General features: G+C 39.6%; 1 protein-coding gene across 7 annotated transcripts in view; it reads left to right on the top strand.

Moving 5' to 3' along the window:
• SYNCRIP (synaptotagmin binding cytoplasmic RNA interacting protein) overlaps positions 1-22,171 on the top strand; it is a 77,204-nt gene that overhangs the window by 45,091 nt on the left and 9,942 nt on the right. For 3 of the 7 annotated variants that reach the window (XM_034991280.1, XM_034991279.1, XM_034991278.1), the window contains exons 1-10: positions 1,847-2,139; positions 3,494-3,653; positions 4,372-4,490; positions 4,605-4,712; positions 7,185-7,298; positions 7,398-7,574; positions 17,104-17,239; positions 18,355-18,560; positions 20,984-21,133; positions 21,464-21,585. In XM_034991280.1, coding sequence (XP_034847171.1) covers positions 3,506-3,653; positions 4,372-4,490; positions 4,605-4,712; positions 7,185-7,298; positions 7,398-7,574; positions 17,104-17,239; positions 18,355-18,560; positions 20,984-21,133; positions 21,464-21,585 — 1,280 coding nt within the window. In that variant the 5' untranslated portion in view covers positions 1,847-2,139; positions 3,494-3,505. Of the gene's footprint in view, positions 1-1,846; positions 2,140-3,493; positions 3,654-4,371; positions 4,491-4,604; positions 4,713-7,184; positions 7,299-7,397; positions 7,575-17,103; positions 17,240-18,354; positions 18,561-20,983; positions 21,134-21,463; positions 21,586-22,171 lie in introns of those variants that run through there. The other 4 variants (XM_034991276.1, XM_034991277.1, XM_034991275.1 and 1 more) reach the window with 3 other exon arrangements.

The raw sequence follows: 22,171 nt of genomic DNA, 5'->3' as shown, positions 1-22,171 counted from the left end.
GCACTTTTTTTTTTTTTTCTTTAAGGAACTTGATCGCCAGGAAGGTCTAAAAAAGCGTTAGATGGTTCAGATCCACAATTTTCATTTCATTAATTAATAGGATTACTCTATTTTTATTTTTGTAAACATCTGGGTTGTTTTTTATTTATAATATTATCTAACCTTTGGATTATCGAAACGAAAATCCTTGCTGAATTAGCTAAATACCATAGCAGATACATGTTTAATAATTAGTACGGGATTTTTAGGTAGTGGCAATGTCAGATCCTTGCTGAACAGATTGGCTAGGTAGTACTTTGGTCAAATATTTCATATTTTGATCCAGCTACCTTTGGAAAATAAACTGGCATTTTATGTGCTTAAGCACTTTCAAGAGCACTCATCTAACTTTTCCTCGAACCACTGATTTGTTGTCACATCATAGAGCTTATTTCGGGAACCAGTGAGCTCTTAAAAATAAGCTTGTTTCTTAATCAAAAGGACAGTATTACATTACAGCTGAATTGGATAAAATTAGTATCCAAACCGCGATTGAAATTCTAATGCCTTTGTCTTGTCTTTCTTATACCTAGTAAATGGCTACAAGGAAATGTCACTTCACATAAGATTAGTTGCCAAGATTTTAAAAAAGAAACACAGATATGTTCCTCACAGTTGCCCTAACCACGCAGCTTTTGTGCTGCTTCAAGTTGCTCAAACTGTGCTGAGGAAGCCCTTATACTGCTTAAAAGGCCAGGGACTCAAACAGACTATTGCACAACTCTTCACCACCGGGCGGTTTCGCTTCCAAATCTGGCCTTTCTATCATCCCACGGCCGGAGTCGCTTCTGGCTCCACTGGAGCCAGCCCGGTTCCCCCTCAAAAGCAGCCAGGGTTTCCTCGTCCGAGCCATGGGCGCCCCTCCCTCCGCCCAAGGTTTACGCGAAAGTGAAGCCGCGCGGGCGCGGGGCCGCCGGAGGTCCCATTGTCCGGCTGGGGAGACCTGCTCTCCCCAGCGCGACTCCCGCACTCGGGTCCCACCATGTAGGTTAACCAAAGGTCTACGGGTCTCCGCGCCACTCCCCTCCCCCCGCCGTCCCATTGTCTGCCTCGCCCCGCCCCGGGGGACACGTGCGCCTGCAGCTTCCCGAGCGAGAAGAGCGCGGGGTGGCGGCGGCGTGGACACCGCCGGGAACGGCTGCGCGGCCGCGGCGCCGGGGGTGGGGGCCGGGCGCGCACGGACCGGTGGGTGCCCTCCGGGAGCTGCGATAGCGTTCCGCGCCCCCCCGCCCCGCCGGCCCGGGACGGGGCGGGGGGTGGGCCGGGTGGGAGCTCAGTGGGGGTGGCGTGCGCGTGGTGCTGCGGTGGGGGTGGGGTGGGGCGGGGTGGGGAGATGCCTGTCTCCTGACAAAGGAGAACGACTGGGACACGCTGAGCCGGCCCACCCCGCTGGAGGCGAGAGGGAGGCGGAGTGCCGGGAGGGGAAGGGGCGGGCCTTTCATTCACTGTCGGCCCCTCCGTCGCCGCTGGAGCGGAAGGGCGGGGTCTCGCGCCCCCCACCCCCGGGAGGTGAGGAGCAAGGGAGGTGGCGGGGCGTGGGGGCGGAGCCCGCGGGCGCGCGTCCCGAGGCGTAGGCTACGTCGTCACGTCAGCGCGGGAGAGAGAAAGAGAGGAGCCGACTCGGCTGGGACTGGGGGACGGAGTCGAGAGAGCGAGCGAGGGAGGGTGTGAGCGAGCGTTCGAGCGAGGAGGGGAAAGGCGGCCACTCGTGCCTGAGCGGCCGCGGACGACACTGGAACTGGTGGGGGAAAGGAGCAGGGAGGGGAAGAAGAAAGGCCGAGAAAGGAGCCGGACGGAGGCTGGTGGTGGTGCTAGGGGGAGAAGGAGGAGCTGGAGGAGGGCAGGGGCAGAGCGAGTGAGTGAGAGAAGCGGACGCGCGAGGGAGGGGAGGGAGGGGGGGGGTCACGCGGGCGCGCGCGCGCGCACAGGGAGCGCGCTCGGAGGCGAGTGGAACTGGATCGGGTTTGCTGCCAGCGGCGTGAGCTTCGGCCGCCATTTTACAACAGCTCCACTCGCGCCGGACACAGGGAGCAGCGAGCACGCGTTTCCCGCAACCCGATCTCCTCGGACAGGATTCTTCCGCCGCAGCCCAACGGGGAGGTAACGACCGCCTGGACCCGGGTCTGGGAGGGGAGCACCGTGACATTGTGGAGTGAGCTGGGAGAAGGAGGAGTGGGGAGAAACCGGCTTTTCTGGAAAATGGATTCCAAGGGGGAGCACGTTGACTGGGGCTGCTTGAGAGTAGGCCGCGGCCCGCGCCGCCACTTCCTCCTCTTCTCCATGTGCTGCCGCCGTTCGGGCTTTGTCTGCGGCGCTCCAGGGAGGAGGCGGCCCCATGGCCCGCGCGGACCACGAGCGGCGGCGGAGTTGGTGCTGTCGTGGCCGTCGTCGCGGCGCGGGAGTGGGCGGAGAGGAGCGGGTCCCGTCCCGCAGCCGCGCGGCGAGCTTGGGTGGTGCTCGCGGTCCGGCGGGCGTTAGGCAGTTCGCGGAACGCCCTCATTCCGCCGGGTTGCCGGGCCGGGGGTGGGACAGCTGGCCCCGGCGCCGCAGTCACTGCACGGACGGGCGAGGGGTGGGGGCTTGCACCATGCGCCGCGGCTCACGTCTCGGCGGGGCGGGCGGGCGGCCGGGGGTCGCCGGCGCCCGGGGCGGAGAGAGCCATGTGTCACGGCGGAGACGGCGGCGCTGGGGGGGGGGGGGGGAGAGCTTGTGGCCTGGCGCCGCCGCGGCCTCGGTGTGGAGGGGAGAGATTGTGCTGCTACTGCTTTCTGGGGGCTCCGATCTTGGCTTCAGGTTGACGTTGGGAGCCGGTGATGGTCGTCTTGGCCTGGGACTCGGTGGGTTTCCGTTGAAGGAAGTTGTAGGACATTTGAAGGCGCAGAGCACGTGTTTCTAATGGGCTCCTGGTGGCCGCAGCGGTGAGGCTGCCGCTATGGGTGCGGAGTCGGGGGCGGGCTTTGGGGTGCGGGGGTGAAGGGTGGAGAAATTGGGTGGTAGGAAGGTAGCTTGTGTGAGCGCTTTGTTCTTCGCTGGCTGTTGTTACTGATCTATAAGCGGCAGGCGGGAAAAGCGCGCACTTTGGGGGTTTACCTTTGAGAGAGAGAAGCCCAGCTTTGCTTTCTCCACACACCTCATTCTCTGTACGGGCACAGCTGTATGTGGCACGCTGGCTCGTCCTCCTGCTGATTGGGCTCCATTTGTAATATGGTTTTTTCTAGGGAGTGTTAGCAGGTGAGTCAGGGGTGGTGCTAAGGAAAAACATAGTGAATCTGTCCTCCTGTGCCCCGCGCTCCAAATCTGGCTTGTCAGGCGATAGTGACTGTAAGGCTTTTTTAAAGGGAGGCGCAGGTTGGCTGGTGTAGAAATTGGTAGAGAAAGTAAAGATTGGGGCTCTTATATTTCCTCTACCCTTTTTGAAGATCCTAGTTTAATTTTGCTTATTGCGTTTGAACAGATCTCTGGAAACATGGCTACAGAACATGTTAATGGAAATGGTACTGAAGAGCCCATGGATACTACTTCTGCAGTTATCCATTCAGAAAATTTTCAGACATTGCTTGATGCTGGTTTACCACAGAAAGTTGCTGAAAAACTAGATGAAATTTACGTTGCAGGTAAGAACTAACACTTGCAAAATTATATTATGAAATTTTTCTATTGGATTTCTGGCTTTGAGCTAAAATAGCAACTTTTTGTGGTTTCCAATAAGTGTGGGAACTAGAGTTTTGCTTTGTCGTGATAGTTGTGAACTAGAGGTTTAGGTGTATAGAGGGAGGGAAGAAGGAAAGGTTAGGAGGTAAAGGCTGGCTGGCCAGATGGATAAGTATATGATGGTAGCAACAGCTGCTAAATGTTGGGAACAGGCCATGTGACTTTTTGGGGGTATTTTTATAGTAGGATTCTTGTTAAATAACTTGGTAACTGTAGACTTGTAGTCTGTCTGTCTTGGTGTGGCTGTTGCTTTTTCTAGTGGTATTTGAAATTGAGTAGAGGTTCAGTTGTCATGCTTGGTACTTTGTTGGTTGATTTTAGGATTTGTAAGCTTATATATTTACTGTAGAAATATTTAGCCTTCAGAACTATGTGACTTAGACACAACATGATGTAAAAGAAGTTGATTCATTATTGCAAGTGTGGTTGAGAGGCCTTATTTAGTTGAGATTGCAGTTCAGAATGACTAAAGTATGTGTGTTTCTCATTATATATAGATAAGGGAAATGGAAGAATTCTTAGTTGGCAAGCATGTACCTGTATTGGCAATCATGGTTTCTTAAAAAAAAAAGTTTCCAAAAATATTAAAGTTGACAACTAATTAAGTTTTCTCTTCTCCAGGGCTGGTTGCACATAGTGATTTAGATGAAAGAGCTATCGAAGCTTTAAAAGAATTCAATGAAGACGGCGCATTGGCAGTTCTTCAGCAGTTTAAAGACAGTGATCTCTCTCATGTTCAGGTAATGCTAATTTCAGTGTAAATAAAATAAACATGAGTAGTTTTGAAATAGTTTATTTGATTAGATACAGATAAGACAGTAATTGTTAAATACATTTGGAAAATTCTTTTGTAGAACAAAAGTGCCTTTTTATGTGGAGTCATGAAGACTTATAGGCAGAGAGAAAAACAAGGGACCAAAGTAGCGGATTCTAGCAAAGGACCAGATGAGGCAAAAATTAAGGTATGTCCTTGGGGATTAACATAAGAATAAAAAAATTAAAAAAAAAATTAAGGTATGTCTTAAAAACTTTTTTAAAAAATTCCCTTCAGTTTTGAAGTTCTTAACTCTTTTCTAGCTTTGCTGAATACTCCTTGGATGTGAAATGGGTGTGTTTCTTTAAGATGTTGAGAGTTAATAACAATGAGATAATTTGTTAATCTTTTCTATTACTATTTTTTGGAAAGTTTCCTGCCTTTAGTTATTTGTTTCTAGAACAACTCATTTTTAAATTTTTCTTGTTATTGAGTTATGGCTTAAATCAGTGCTATTGGTATTCTAAGGAAAACACTTAAAATACATCTGCCATACTTCTAAAGGTTTTCTGAAAAGCTGCAAGTCCAGAATAATGACAGTGGAACAAAAATGGGAGGGGATCAGGTCACTCCACTACGGGTGGGGAGTGTACCTTTAACAGTTGACTGTTTTTAGAATTCTCAAACCCCAAATTAAATGGATTAGAATTTTTAACACTATCTTTTTTCTCTTCTATTACTGTTGATTTTAAGGCTAATTTGTTCATTTCTAAAGGCAGCTTTTATCAATAAAATTGATTAGTGTAGAAATGTAAATGAAGAAACAGGCTGGGAGTGAAGTTCTGTTTTTTTTTTCATTAAGGTCATATAGAATGGTAAGTGGACTCAAATGCAGCTCGGTTTTGATCTTTGTTTTGGTTTTTAGTTCATAGAAAATAATGGTGATCATAGTAGTTTTAATCTGATGCTCTTACTAGTGCTCTTGAACCAAGGGTTACGGTTTAAGAAAGTCAGTTATTAATGCTGCTAAGTGATGCTTTAATGGTACGGGAGGAGAGAAACTTGGAATAAGGAGTTAGCTGTTCATGTCATCCATAAATTTGAGGCTTTCACAGGTCTAGCTGTGAGTGAATTGTGTTTGAATTATAAATTAACTTTCTCCATAGAAATGGAGTATAGTTGTCCCCAATGTAATTATGTGGATTCTAATTAAATATACATTTAGGGGTTATGATTATTAAAATCTTATTAAAAATGTAAAGTTTAGTTCATGTGATTTTTCTGTTCTCTTTGGGGGAGAGTGGCTTAAAGCTTTAGTGTGACTTAAATTACAGCAAGAAGACAGTACTTTTTATAGGATTTTTTTTAATAGGATGTTTGATGGGGAATAAGTTTTCCTTTAGGGATTGATACAAAAGGTATTTGAGTCATAATAAAGACTAAAGTGAAAAAAAGATTAAGGTGAAAGAAACAGGGATTACATACGGGGAAAAGGGAAGATGAACCATTTAACGGTTTCATTTATGTTTTAGTAGTGTAATAGATTTCAGTTTATTTTTGTTACCCAGTGTTGCATCCTTTAGTAAACATTTGGGCATAATAGAAAAAGACTGCTTAAGATAATGTAGCGGTTTGTGGGAGTTTAGGAATAGTTATTTTACTATAGTATTTTTTCACAGATATTTAACATTTTTCACATAGATGTATAAAATCTGTCTTGTCATTTTCATTTCCAGAGACTGAAGCGACCCTAGGTCACTTAACAGCATTTCGATAAGATTGTCATTGTGTTTGGTGTCAGCTTATTTTTATTTCAGAATTTATCAGCTAATTATTAGATTTTATTCTTTAGAAAGGGGTTCTGTGCTTTGTGGTTGAGATGGTGGAGGAGAATAATTCTTGTTTTTTTCCTTAGGCTAGCAGTGGACCACTTCTAACACTTTTTGCCTATAGTAAGGGGTAAGAGAAACTAACACTCTGATTAGTAAATAGGAGTTGTGTAAATTTTAACAGTTCATTTTTAGGGAGATAAAATGTAGAAGTTATTTCACATTCTTGCAGTTAGATAAAGTTTTCAAAGTCATTTTGGACTTTTGAATGAACCATGTTGTCTGTGAAGCATGGTGCTTGAATGTCAGATGTATTGAGGATGTTTTCCCTGTAACTTCTAAGTTTCTGGACTTAGTTTGGGGAGTATAATTTAGGGTTGGTGAAATGCCCAGAGTGGCAGTGGGTACCTGAAGTGTGGGGTACAGGGAATTTATTGAGTGAAAAATCCAGACTTGGGGGAGAAGAAACTTACCTAGTTCCTCCTTTGGGAGAGAATTAAATGCAACCAAATTAGGGGCAGTAATTTTTTTAGGAGATAACTAGCAGAGTAGATACAGAGCCTGTCTTGAAAGTTGTTGATGGATCAATATTAGTTTTTTGTTGTTCAGTAATCACTAAATAATTGGAGATCAGAAAATAATTTGAGCAGGATCCTGAAATTTTCACTAGAAATTAGAGCTACTGCAGGGTACATTAAAGGAGAAATTCTAAAACAGATACCAGAAACCTGTTTGTAGGGATTGTTGCCAAGGTAAATGGGAAAGATTTGAACAAGATTGATTTTTAACTGTGAAATGCATGGGTGTGGTCTTGTGAATTAAATGTATTAATGACTTTTGAACTTTTCAAGGCACTCTTGGAAAGAACAGGCTACACACTTGATGTGACCACTGGACAGAGGAAGTATGGGGGACCGCCTCCAGATTCCGTTTATTCAGGTCAGCAGCCTTCTGTTGGCACTGAGGTAAAGAAACTAAAAACTTGTACCTTTTGTAGTAAATGCACAGGTATCTGGTTTCCTAAAGAAACTCTCCATGGTTTTTACTTCATGTTTAATTTACAGATATTTGTGGGGAAGATCCCAAGAGATCTGTTTGAGGATGAACTTGTTCCATTATTTGAGAAAGCTGGACCGATATGGGATCTTCGTCTAATGATGGATCCACTCACTGGTCTCAATAGAGGTTACGCGTTTGTCACTTTTTGTACAAAAGAAGCAGCTCAGGAGGCTGTTAAACTGGTAAGTTTTTTTTCCTTCAGTCTCCACATTCACTATCTTTAATTAAAGCCAGGTTTTTTCTTACTGTGCATAAGAGTTAACCAAATGTTTTTTGAAGTGCTGATAAGGCACTGTCCTACAATCTCTTTGTACTCACTGTAGCAGTATGCTTTGCATATATAGTTGATTGGACTGAGGATCTATAAGTTAGTGTGTCAGAATTCTGAGTTACTGGTTCTTTAAAACAACTGGCTTAGTAATGGTTTTTTAATAGGAATGTTAAAAGATTTCAGAAAGTAACTACATAGGGTAGGGTTCCCTTATATTCTGGCTGTATCTGGGCTACCCCTTTTTCTAAAATATATCACAAAGACATTGTGATGATAAATTTCTAGTTAATAAAGGGTTTTGTGCTGAGTCGCAATATTTGATTTCAAAATACCAGATGTAAGGTGTGGGGACCTAGTAATTTTTAAGAAAATTGTTAATGATTCAAATTATAGTTTATATGATTCATCTTTAAAGCAGTCTTACTAAGTTTTGTGACTCAGATGGTTTCTGCATTTTATAATTTACGATGTCAAAGGTTAATTTCAACCCAAAAAATGTACCAAAAAGTGTACTACTGGGGAGGAACATTTGTAAATGGTCCATTAAGGCAGTTATTTGTTAAATTTGCCTTGTCTGGCTTAACTATTTTATGGGTAATTCCAAGTAAACTTAATATCCCCGGGTTGATTTCTATTGAATTTTATTATTCCTTTCCTCACATTCAGATGTTTCACATTTTAAGGCATACCATAAGGAGAAAAACCAACTATGCTGTTTTTGCTTTTTATATTGCTTGAATCTCTCCATTGTTCTGTATAACTGAATATGGTAAAGACTTTACATTAGAAAAGTGGTACTTGAAAGATTATAGTGTCTTTAAAAAAAGAATTCAGGAGTTTAGGTATTTCCTTTTAAGTCATGGATGATTTTTCCCTCCTTTAAAGAATGCGTCCTATTTCAGAGCAGGCATAGTTCTAGGTAACCATTCCTGGTAACCTCTGGGTGGTCAAAATTTTAACTTTTAAGCAGTTGAGGTAAAATTAAGGACTTTTCTAGAGTTCTGGAAAGATATTTTGAAATCATCCAGTTTAATTTATAAAAGAATACTTTTTTGCCAGGTAGTAATAAAGTAGTGGTAAGTTTTAATTCGGCATTGTAGAATGATTGAGAAGACAAATATCATATTACAACAAGCAAGTACAGAATTTACCACTGTTCTCAGATCCATTTTATTTATTTGATATTACATAAAGTTCTTATCCTGCTTAGTAAGTACGGTTATTTAGTGTGTAAGTGGTGATTTGTGTACTTACTAATATTTTTAAAGGAATCATTAAACTAATATTTCTAGGACACTTAATTCTTGCTACCAAAATATAGTAATTATGGTAGGTCTTTAGGAGAATTTATTTCTAGACGATTTCTAGAATCCTTAAAAAATGCATCATTAGAGGAAGATGATACATAATCCAATTGTAACATGATTTTGAGTGCCGGTAAAAACACATTATGAAAGAATGTTTCAGTTTGGGCATTTGCCTTGGCTTAACAAATAAGATTGTCCAAGATTGCATTGCTATAGGCTTAGAATATATAGTGTTATTGATATAGTTAAGTTTTCTAACTATAATGCAGAAAGTTCCATAGATAGCCAAACAGCCATTTTGATTCATCTAGGAACTAATTCTTGTCCTTTTTTTACATTTTTTTTCTGAGTTTGTGATTTGAGTCCTCATCTGGGAGCATGTTTATTTACTGCCTGAAGGAGGCTTTACATTTTGGTGCCTTTTAAAAAGATATTTTTAGTGGTGATGGTGTACATCCACTAGGATGAATTGGATGTATCATCATTGCTTTTTTTAAAAGGATGCTTTACTGTGGTAGGATTTTGGTGATAACGGAATTGGGAGATTTGCCTTAATATAACTGAGAGGACTAGACTTTTGAGGAAATGAAGCATTCTAGAGAAATAATAGAATTCAAGTTAATTACGGTGTTTTTTGCTACTTTGTATTTATTGTGGAAATGAGTACCCTTGTCCTAAATGTGTTCCTTTAAGGAGCATATTTTGAAAACTATTCCTATATGTGGCATATCATGAGAGTCTGCTTGAATTACACCTCTGTCTAAAGTGAATTTTTTTTTTTTTTTAAGATTTTATTTATTTATTTGACAGAGAGAGACACAGTGAGAGAGGGAACCAAGCAGGGGGAGTGGGAGAGGGAGAAGCAGGCTTCCCGCCAAGCAGGGAGCCCGATGCAGGGCTCGATCCCAGGACCCTGGGATCACGACCTGAGCCGAAGGCAGACGCTTAACGACTGAGCCAACCAGGGGCCCCTAAAGTGAATTTTTATATAAGATAATGGAATGGTTGTTCTAGTTGTAGATGATCATATGTTGAAAAAATGCCTGGCATTAGTTATAGATCAGACAGGATTGAGGGACCATTTCTTTTTGCTTTTCTGTACTTTGAGTGTCTTGAGGAGTACCCTAGGTCAGGATAGTTTATGTATTGGGGTGCCTAGCTGGCTTAGTCAGTAGAGCATGTGACTCTTGATTTTGGGGTCATGAGTTCAAGCCCCATGTTGGACATAGAGCTTACTTAAAATGTAAAGGTAATTTATGTATTTGACCTTATTTTTTGATACGATTCAGTAATGGCTTTCCCCCCTCGATTAAAAATAATTGTGGATTTTGGGGTACCTGGCTGGCTTAGTTGGTAGAGCATATGACTTGATCACAGGGTCGTGAGTTCGAGCCCCATGTTGGGGGTAGAGTTTACTAAAATATATATGTATATCGTGGATTTTAAATTTGTGTCTGAATTACTTGTAAAATGGTTTGGTACTAACAGCTGAAAAAGAGTCATGGACTTAGAAGCAGCTGCGAACTTTTTATTTATTTATTTTTAAAGATTTTATTTATTTATTTGAGACAGAGAGAATGAGAGACCGAGAGCATGAGAGGGAGGAGGGTCAGAGGGAGAAGCAGACTCCCCGCCGAGCAGGGAGCCCGATGCGGGACTCGATCCCAGGACTCCAGGATCATGACCTGAGCCGAAGGCAGTCGCTTAACCAACTGAGCCACCCAGGCGCCCCAGCTGCGAACTTTTTAAATGAAATGGTTTTCAGCCAACATTTGCTTGTATTTTGGGGAATAAAAATATTTTTCCCTAAACAATGATCTAAAGGGGAAGCAAGATCTAAATTTGTGAAAGGTAAATAGCTACCTATTGAGTGCTTGTTAAAACTCAGGAGCTGTGCTAGGGTGCTACATTATTACCTTTATTTTTTTTATTTTTAATTTTTTTTTACATTATTACCTTTAAATACTACCTCAGTCTATTCTTGAAAATAATTGGAATTCATTCTTTAGAAGAGTAAATAGCTTGGGTGACTTACTTGAGGCCCTACAGCTTTAGTTTGATACCAGGTTTGTTTAGTTCAAGTTCTTCTCTTTGGCTAGGCATAACAGTTTAAGCCCGCAATGCACATTATGTCATCAGGTAGCCTGATTCTTTTAAATTATGTAGTAGTTTTGGTAGTGTTAAAAGGAGCATAGGAAATAAGTCCTGTTTCTACTGCCAAAATAGTTTTGGCATCTATCTTCATTGTTACCACCTTAGTCTAAGGTACCATTCGAAGAATCCTGGCTACTCACTGCTTTCCATTGTCCCTTTAGTCTTACCATAGGTTGGATCACAATATTCCCATGTTGAAACTCTAATAATGGCTTCCAAAAAGGCCCTATCTTATCTGATCAGGTTTCTCCTTATCTCTTTCTTACTCTTTATTGCCCTTCCATCCATGCTTTGCCTTTTTGTCCCCCCCCACATAAACTATGACCATTTCCATCTTCTGCTGTTCTGTTTTCTAACACTCCCCCAGTTACCATGGCTGCTGTCTTGTCAATCAGATCTTAGAAGGCCTTTCCTGACTTCGAGCAGCTTACCACGCAGTTGCCCCATGACAGTATCCTGAACACAATAAAATAGAATGTTTAGATGTATTTAAAGTTATTTCTTGGTTTTGTAAATTATTTGCTTATTCCTCCTTCAGGATACTAGCTCTTTTTTTCTGTATCCCTGACGTTTAGAACAGTGCCACTATATATTTATCCAAATAACCTACCTGACTGGCTCACTAGTGCCATCTAATCTGTTATTTATGACTCAAGAATTTATAACATTCCCATGTTAGCTATGGGCTATTATGCTATTTAAAGATTGTCTAGCTTCCATTTGCAGTTATTTATTCAGTGGTAGGGATTAATGTAGATTAATGGGGGGGGGCAGTGCTTTCCCCCTCATCCCCAGGGAGATATTTGGAAGTATACGTAGTATTTGGTGTTGTCACAAAGACCAGGAAGAACAGTAGGCAAGTGTGTATCTATTTGTGTGGTGTGCTACTGGAATTGAAGCTCAGGGCCACCAGCACCCCAGTGCCCATCACAGTCCTAGATAATAGAAATATCACTGCTGAAAATGCTGATAGTGCCTATGTTGAAACAGTGGATTAATTGGTCTCTATTTGCATATTAAAAGTTACATTTTTAATAGGCAGTGCTGGTTTTATTCACCAAAGTGATTGGTGTATGCTGGTGTAGCATCTGTAAAACCATTTTGATGAATGCAGGTGACAAGACAGGTCCATAAGATTTTTAGTAACATTTTAGCAAATAGTGTGCTTAACAGGAAAGCTTTTATTGTGGACACACAAGGTAGTTTGATTCAGTTCTTGACTTTAGAGTTTATGGGATATGAGAGGCTGAATATAATGAAAGAGAAAGGAGATGCATTGTTCAGAGGGTAACAGTGATGAAGGGATAGATTGTATTGGGGTTGTTACAGAAGGCTTTGTGATAAAGATGATCAAGCAGGATAGTTAAGGAAACAGGTGAATGTAGTTGAAGCAGTGTTTTGTTGAAAGAAATGGGAGATGAAACTAGTATAAAGTCAATGCCAGAAGGTAATTGTCATGACTACTGGACTAAGTTGCATGATGCCATTCAAGTTTTGAGTGTTGGTGTGGGTAGCATAATGTAAATAACAGAGTAATGAAGGATGTTTGGATGAAGAGAACAAAGACCTGGGAGGGGGACAGCCATAGAAAGGAGAGAGGTTACAGATTTTGAAAGGAGAAATGTTAGGTAATGGTATGCTATAGTTCATTCTGATTTTTATCAATGATTTAAATCAGGGCATAGTTGGACTGCCCTCAAAATGTCTGGTGACTTGAGTTTGCATGCAGTGGTAAATGCCCTGGATGACCATATCAGGACCTGAAAAGATTTTGATAGCCTGAAACAGAGTTAACACCAGCAAGATGGAATTGACAAAGGTCAAGTCTCATATACAATTAATTTCACAAGTAAGCTGTAGTGTGAGTCAGCAGTATGGTGTGGTTGCCAAATAAGCTAAGGTAATCATGGACTATGTGTTACAGAAGCATGATACTAAGAAATGGGAGATTAGTAATAGTCTCCAGTTTATTCTAGACTCTTCAGTCTCAGTCTGTATCTACAGTATTGTGTTTTGGATGTCACTATTTGGTAACACTCTTAGGAGGCACATCAGTTGGCCAGTATCAGAGGAGAAATGATTAGCAAGGCAGAGAGAACAATTCAGTCATGAGCATTGTGTGCAGGTATATGAAGTGCTGTCATTTGGGGGAGAAAACAGTTATTGTAAAATTTTTAGGGAAGTAGATTTTGGCTCACTGTAAAGATTTTTAGGGTGCCTCGCTAACTTAGAGCATTCAGCTCTTGATCCTCAGGGTTGTGAGTTTGAACCCCACGTTGGATGTAGAGATTATTTAAATAAAAACTTAGATTCTTTACTTAAGACCTACTTAAAAATAAAATGGACAGGCTGGGGAGGTAGTGGCTTTGCTGCTGTGGGAAGAGTTAGGACTGAATAACCACTTCTGTGTTAGAGTCCAAATCTGAGATTGCTAATTTTGGGGGGATTTGGCGACTGGCTATGAGGGAAGGAAAAAGTGACTTGAGGTTTTAAGCCTGGATGACAGAACTGTTGCAGATTGTACAACTCCTGTTTTGGTATTCTGAAAGACTGAAACTGCATTGATTAATGTTCAGAGTTCATCTTTATTTTGTCATTTCACTGTGGTACTGATTCTGAAAGCTAGATTTCTGAAATAACATCAGTGCTGAACTTCTTGAGTTGGAAGGAGTCACTTTTTTGTTGTTCATTTTGATACTCTGATAGTGTCCTGATGTACTAACTCCTGAGAGTTAGGATTTATCAGTATTACATTAAAATCTGTGTTAAAGTTCAGAACAGTTTTGTAATGCCCTTCAACCACTGAACTCACTGTTACCCACCTGCTGGGATGTGAAGTTTATTTGTGAATTTATGGTGACTGGTCTTAAAATTATTAGAAAAGTTAATTCAAATACACATATAAAAATGCATGTTTAATCTGTAGATCCGGCACTGCTTTAGGAAATATTTATTTCTGGGTAGTGGGTACTTTTTTTCTTTTTAAAGATTTTTTATTTATTTTTGAGAGCGAGAGAATGAGCACGAGCGGGGGAGACGGGGTAGGAGCAGAGGGAGAAGCAGACTCCCTTCTGAGCAGGGAGCCTGAAGTGGGACTCAATCCCAGGACCCGGGATCATGACCTGAGCTGAAGGCAGATGCTTAACTGCTGAGCTACATAGGCGCCCTTCTTTTTTCTTTTTTGAGTAATCTTTATACCAGACATAGGGCTCAAGCCCTTGACCCTGAGATCAAGAGTCGAATGCCCTGCTTACGGAGCCAGCCAGGCGCCTCTCTAGGTACTTCTTTTACTTTATTTGGACAACATGCCCAGAGGGTCTCCTTTGCTCCTTTAATGATTTATTTTAATTGGAGAGCCAGTTTACTCTCTGTGGGTTAGTTCTAATTGTTCGTCTTTTTTTCTTCTTACTTAAAAAAACATGGATGAAGAATTATAGTTGACTTTCTAAATCTTGCTACGTCTTCATGTCATTTGTATTAGAGACCGCAGCCATCCTAAATAACCTTCTGTCTACCCTGAATTGATTAACTGTAGCAGGGCAAGTGAAGAAACTTTTTCTGTAAATAATGAAACAGTCATTACTGCTTTGAAGCAGCATTGTTAAATGTTGTGGAAGTGGTATAACCAAGAACTCTAATTTTTCTTACAAGTTTTTCTTTTTTTTTTTTTTAAACTTAGACATTTTCTTATGGTAAATAGGTCCTGCTCTTAGGACTTCTGGAGGAAAGTTATGCCAAGTCCTGTCACTTCAGAATAACTCCTCCTTTTCCCTTTAAACACTTTTCTATTTTTCTGATGATACTGTTTTTGTCAAGTCCTGGAGTTAAAGATTAGATGATCAAATGGAAAGCCATTGATTTGTCACTAAAGTGGAATATTTGATGCTACATTATAAAAATTTAGGGAATGTATGTGTATGTGTTTTTAAAGCAATTTGTTGTGTTCTTAGGTTAACTTATTTGTAATAGGATATTGTAGTCTACTTGTACTTGTTCATAATCCCATACAGTGATGGATTCAACCATAGCTCTACTATTTTCAGGTAACCCATATATTTCTACTTTTAAGAGGTTTTTGGTTTTAATAGAATATAAATGCTATGAAAGAACAAGGTGTGTAGCAGGATTTTTCAACCCTTAGTACTATTGATATTTTAGATCAGGTAACTATTTGTTTTGCTGGGTTATCTTATGAATTGTAGGATGTTTAATATCCTCTCTGGCCTCTGTATACCCATTAAATACCAGCAGCAAGCCCCCATCCCTAGTTGACAACCAAAAATGTCTTTAGACATTGTCAGATGTCTTGGTCTGTGTTAAACATAGAAGGGTGTTTTGTTGACCTTCTTTATAGGATTTAGGTGTTGCAGAGTGTTCAGTTGAGCTCAAATCTACAGGTATGCAGAGGAGTTTGGATGATGGAAGTTTCAGGGAAAGCATTTTATTCAGAGGCTCAGCAGTATAGAGCTGTTTGAGAACTTAGGTAAATAGCTAAGATTATAGTATTGTGGAGAGAAAGGAGGAGGAGGAGGAGTTTTAGGATGAACTTCTGTGATGTCCAAGTATTTGAACTTTATTTTGGTGATGGGGAGCCATTGAGAGATTGTTTTCACTAGGCAAAAACTGTCATCTCTTTTTTTTTAAATAAGGTCTCTGGCATAAGTGTAGAGAATATAAATAATCCTGGGATCATGATGACCAGGTACTTTGATAGCATGAATTGAATCAGTGGGGTAGAAAGTATAAAACTGTTCTGAACTTCATGTTAGATTTTGAGTATCTGGAGATGGAGAAAGGGACAAGGAAGAATTGATTTTTTTTGACTTACTATATGCTTTCTTGTCTTCTACCTGATGGACCTTCTATGCAAGAAAAGGGGGAGAAGGGTTCCTGGCTAGCTCAGTCAGGTGGAGCGACTCTTGATCTCAGGGTTATGAGTTTAAGCCCTATATATGGTGTGAAGCTTACTTAAAAAAAAAAAAAGAATGGGAGAGGAATGGTTTCACCTTTGCCATAAGGCTGGTCTACAAATTGTATGGAAATATATGTTGATTGTTTTTAGGTTGTGTAGCCCCACTTGTATATACACACAACATAGATTCTGAGGCCAGGTGTGGGGGATTAATCCATAATTATTGCTGCTGCCACCATTATTACTACTAACATGAAATTTTGAGGTGATTCTGTGTAATGTAAATAATTAATGTTTCTTGATTAACTTGAATACTTCCGAACTTTGGTTTGTAAATAATACTGATCAGTGGATTTGTCACTTTGAAGATTGGGTTTTACCTCTAATATCTCACCCTTCTTTGGGGTATAGTTGCTTGAAGACTTTACTTTTTACTGTAGTTTTATATTTGCTTCTGTACTTGCACCATAATCGATCCACTTTTGTTTTTCTGCAACTTCATTGTAGATTTGATGAAGATGAAATGGGGGAAAAAGTAGGGTTGGATTCAGGAAAAGAAGGTTCTCTCCTTTTAGAATTACATATTTAAAGGTGAAAACCCCTTATTGCAACTTTTTACAAGAGTGAAAAGGAGATGAGGAAAAATAGATTTAGGTGCTGGTTAACAGAATGGCGGAAAGCTTGCTGGTATTTGAATCCGTTTACCTTGCAAGAGGATAACTGGTCACCAGGATGAATTTAAATAGAAATTAAGGTATTGTGGAATCAGCAGTTTTGAATTTAAGCTGCCTGTAGACCTGATTCCTAATATATCAAGTTTCTTAAGTTTCAAGGACTGGACAAATTTTTGCAGTAATTTAATTCATAAATTTTTTTTTAGTTCTGTCAGTATAATCTTACCTGTCTCATAATTTCCACTTAGAGTGACATATGCTAACTATATTTTTAAAGGGTATTAAAAAAACCATAGCATTGAAATAAGTTTGCCTAAAAATATACATATATTTTTATAATAAACAAGATATTTTAAGTATTTTTAAAACGTGGTACACTTTTTCCCATTTCAGTATAATAATCATGAAATTCGTTCTGGAAAACACATTGGTGTCTGCATCTCGGTTGCCAACAATAGGCTTTTTGTGGGCTCTATTCCTAAGAGTAAAACCAAGGAACAGATCCTTGAAGAATTTAGCAAAGTAACAGGTAAGTTGGATTTATATGGAAGGAGGTGCAACTTCTAATACTGAAGGTAATTGCATACTTCTGTGTGATGAGAAGCATTGTTTTAAACACTGTATTTATTGACTTGTATTCTCTAACCGTGTGCGATAGGTAACTCCCATTTTTCAGATAAGGAAAATAGGTACAGAGGGCTTTGGGAAATGCCGAACATTACATAGTTTGTAAGGAAGGCACCTGGGATTTGAATAGTCAGCAGAATCTTTGCATACCCTGTTTTGGAATCTTTGTATATTTTTATGCATTTTTAGGTGATAGCTTGACATTCTTCATAGGCGTGTTTGAGTAACGATTTGACTTTCTAAATTATTGGAACAATAAATACTGCTATAAGCAGAGATTATACATTGTCAATATGGTACAATATTTTTGAACTGTAAAGCATTTTTAATAATAGTTTCCAAGTTGGGCTGCTTTTATTAGAATAAATTTTGTCTGCCTAGAATATTTAGTAAATTATCAGACTGTTAGTCTCCAGGAACATTTGAAATCTTACTTAATACTGATATATTTCATTTGAAATAAAGCCATTGATATGAGGCCAGAAAAGTGTCAATCAAAAAGAATTTTAGGGGTACCTGGGTGGCTCAGTTGGTTAAGCATCTGCCTTCGGCTCAGGTCATAATCACTAGGGGATCTGCTTCTCCCTCTTCCTCTGACCCTCCCCCCTGCTCTTGTGTGCTCACTTTCTCTCTCTCAAATAAATAAATGAAATCTTAAAAAAATAATTTTAGTGTTTACTTGTATAATAAAAATGTTTAACCATGTCTGACCTATTATACTGCCATTTCCCGAACAGCTACGTAAAAATTTTATGCCTTTGTCATTTAATTAATGGAAGAATAGTCCTTGGGTCTAAAAAGAATATATTTTCTTTTCATGGGGATTGTGTTGTGTTGGGAACACTTGTGAAGTGTAGATTAGGTAAATTATCTGGACCAGTTCTTTTGAGAGTCGTCTTTAAAGATAAGAGAGAACTTTTCAGTTTTATATTCCAGTATTACGTTAGAAAAATCCTTTGATCAACTTTGTTCTTGCTTATTTTATCTAATTTCTCTGGAACGGTTGCTTATTTTCAGAGGGTCTCACAGACGTCATTTTATACCACCAACCAGACGACAAGAAAAAAAACAGAGGCTTTTGCTTCCTTGAATATGAAGATCACAAAACAGCTGCCCAGGCAAGGCGTAGGTTAATGAGTGGTAAAGTCAAGGTCTGGGGAAATGTTGGAACTGTTGAATGGGCTGATCCTATAGAAGATCCTGATCCTGAGGTTATGGCAAAGGTAATGGCAGTCAAGTTAATAATTTTTTTTTGAGGGGGTTGGTGGAAGAAGGGGAAGGTTTCCCTCTCTAAGAGGGAAGTAAAGAACTTCTAAAATGTGTACTTTTTGAAAAACCATATTTTTGAAAGTGAGGAAGTGTTCTTTATTAAAGCCACATATCAGAAATAATACCATGTACATAGGGAGTGAATATAGAAATTTGTGGGCACTCTCAGTCATGATTGTGTAGCTGTCATACTGTCATGATGAGTAGTTAGCCTATATGCTGTGGAGATGGTTCACTATCATTTTTGTGTGGAGTCTGAGAGCAGTTTCTTTGCATATTTGGGAATGGCGCCATTAGCTTACATGGTTTTGTGTTAAAAGTCCTCCTCCTAAAAATAGTTAACTGTATTGGCCTTAGCAGAGCTGCTGCAGTTACAAGGTTTAGCTATTATTAGGTATCCTGCTTCAGCAGTCAGTTGAGACATCCTATGAGAACAAACATCTTGAGTCAACACTTTACTCATTAGTGCAGTTTGTAGTTAAGTTATTCTATCCTTTGTCATATAAGAATCCCCCTTAATGGTGATAGGCTAGCAAATACAACTTGTTCACTTAAATCAAGAGTGAAATGCCAGAACTGTGAATATTACTAAAGGATAAGTAGTCTTGAGGACAGAAGATAGTATTTTTTCACTGGCCTGTTAAGCTCTTTTGGATTATCACATTAAGAAAATCGGATGTTACTTCAAGTGTTTTAGGGGAAATGATAGTTTCTTAGCAAAAGGTCAGCTTTTGTAATTGTACTTTGAGGAGCTTTATGGATTGAAATGATTTTGTCACTATTTTGAACACTCCTACTTTATCAACATTTCAAAAGCAGGTTCTAATTGACCACCTGTGTTGAGTTAAATGTTCAACAGCTATTTCAGAGGCATGGTATTTACATTGTTAGAAAATGACCACCTCAGTTTTGATTGCAAACTAAATACTAATTTAATAACTACTAAGCATGTTTGTTTTGTTTTGAGCAAAGTACAGAGTTCTCATGTACTCCTTGGCCACACACATGCATAGCCTACCCCCCCCATCAGCATCTGCACCAGAGTGGTATATTTGTTACAATCAGTGAACCTACACTGACACATTATTATAACTTAAAGTCCATAGTTTACAGTAGGATTTACTCTTACTGTACATTCTGTGGGTTTGACAAATGTTCAAATGTAATAGTTTTACTGCCCTAAGAATCTTTACTGATCTGCATAATCACCCCCCATCCCCTCTAACCCTTGGGAACTATTGATTTTTTTTTTATTGTCTCCATAGCTTTGCCTTTTCCCAAATGTCATGTAGTTGGAGTTACACAATATATAGGTCTTTAAAATTATCTTCTACTTGGTTACATGCATTTAAAGTTGCATGTAACTTTCCATATCTCCATGGCTTGATGAAGCTCATTTCTTTTTAGTACTGAGTAATAATGCATTGTCTTGATACAGTATAAGTTATTTATCCATTCACCTACTGAAGGATATTTTAGTTGCTTCCAAGTTTTGGCAATTATGAATAAATCTGCTGTAAACAACCATATGCAGATTTTTATGTGGACATGTTTTCAACTCATTTGGGTAAATAACAAAAAGTGCAGTTGTTGGATTGATTGGTAAAAGTATGTTTAGCTTTGTAAGAAACTGCCAAACTTCTCCAGAGTGGCTATACCATTTAGCATTTCCACTAGCACTGTTTCTGCTCCATATCCTTACCTGCATTGGGTGGTGTTAGTGTGGGTTTTTGGCCATTCTAATAGGTGTGTGGTGGTATTTCATTGTTTTTATTTATTTATGTTATTTTTTAAAAAAAGATTTTATTTATTTATTTTGACAGAGAGATAGCAAGAAAGGGAACACAAGCAGGGGGAGTGGGAGAGGGAGAAGCAGGCTTCCCGCCAAGCAGGGAGCCCGATGTGGGGCTTGATGGGATCATGACCTGAGCGGAAGGCAGACGCTTATCAACTGAGCCACCCAGGTGCCCCATTTGTTTATTTTTTAAAAAATATTTTTTTAACTAATCTCTACACCCAACATGGGGCTCGCATTGACAACCTCAAGATCAAGTCACATGTCCTACTGACTGAGCCACAGTCAGGCACCCCTCATTGTTTTTATTTGTAATTCCCTAATGAAGTGATACTGAGCATCTCTTCATATGTTGTCGTCTGTCTACTTTGGTGAGGTGTCTGTTCAGGTTTTTCACCCATTAGATCCAGCAGTCACACTTCCTGGATATTTTCAAATGAGCTGAAAACTTGGTCTATCTTTTATATTTCTGATATTAATGGTTAGTGACTAAAGTTAATTTTATAGGGTGGGGTGGTGGCATCCTGGAAATTGAACCCTTTTGAAATATACAGGGAGTTTCTGTTTTTTCTTAATTTTCAGGTAAAAGTGCTGTTTGTACGTAACCTTGCCAATACTGTAACAGAAGAGATTTTAGAAAAAGCATTTAGTCAGTTTGGGAAACTGGAACGAGTGAAGAAACTAAAAGATTATGCTTTCATTCATTTTGATGAGCGAGATGGTGCTGTCAAGGTAAATAAATGGGGGAATTATTGTAGGTATCTAAATTAAACTAAGGATTTTTAGTCATCCTACAATTGGAATATTCTGAAAAGTTGAAGGACACTCAGAGGTCGTGTAATCTACTCCAGTTAACCTTTATTGGCTGTAGCAAATTGCATAACTCACTAAACTAAGTCAAAAAGATAATTAGTTGAAGAGCTGGATCTTTAGAAAAAATCTAACAACTGTATTTTTTAAATTTCATCCTTCCAACATCAGTGAGATGATTTTTGAACTTTGAATGAAGCATAACTGTTGTTAAAGGCGTCTTTATATTGATCAATACCTTATTTTTTTAAGGCTATGGAAGAAATGAATGGCAAAGATTTGGAGGGAGAAAATATTGAAATTGTTTTTGCTAAGCCACCAGATCAGAAAAGGAAAGAAAGAAAAGCTCAGAGGCAAGCAGCAAAGAATCAAATGTAAGTAAAAATTGTATAAATTTAAATGTTGGTAGATTAACTGGTGGAAAACAGGTGTTGTGCAAATCTGTTAAATAAATGCATAACATGCCTTTACCTTTTAAAGAAGACTGGAAAGCTTTGAGCCACTGAGAAATGGCTAGAATCTCAAATGTTTATTGAGCTGTTGCTATTGACCATCCTTGTGAAAATAATTATAATTCTAAATAACTAGAGTTTTGTATAATAATGAAAATCTGTCTAGGGTATTTCCTACTATATTTTACAGAATGTGCTCCTGAATTATGTGTTTTAAATATTAGCTGTCCAGAAGTGTTGATGTATTTGGTTAAAGGGTGGAGAGTTTTTTTTTCTCAGAGATAGAAAATACCCAATTTCCAATTATGATATTATGATAAACTCTGCTTCCTCTACATCCAGAAGAGGCTTCCCTACCAATACATAGTACCTGTTGCCACCTCAAAGATTTTATATATGGGATTTGAGAAATGAAGTAAGAGAATGTAGTTAATAATTATTAATAAGTAACATGGTATTGAAGAAAACTAAGTATGTAATGCATCGCATATATTGGATTTATTTTTAG

Source organism: Mirounga leonina, unplaced genomic scaffold, assembly GCF_011800145.1.
Source record: "Mirounga leonina isolate KUSES-001 unplaced genomic scaffold, KU_Mleo_1.0 Mir_53, whole genome shotgun sequence".
In the NCBI taxonomy this organism is placed as follows: domain Eukaryota; kingdom Metazoa; phylum Chordata; class Mammalia; order Carnivora; family Phocidae; genus Mirounga; species Mirounga leonina.
This window is presented reverse-complemented; position numbering and strand designations above follow the sequence as displayed.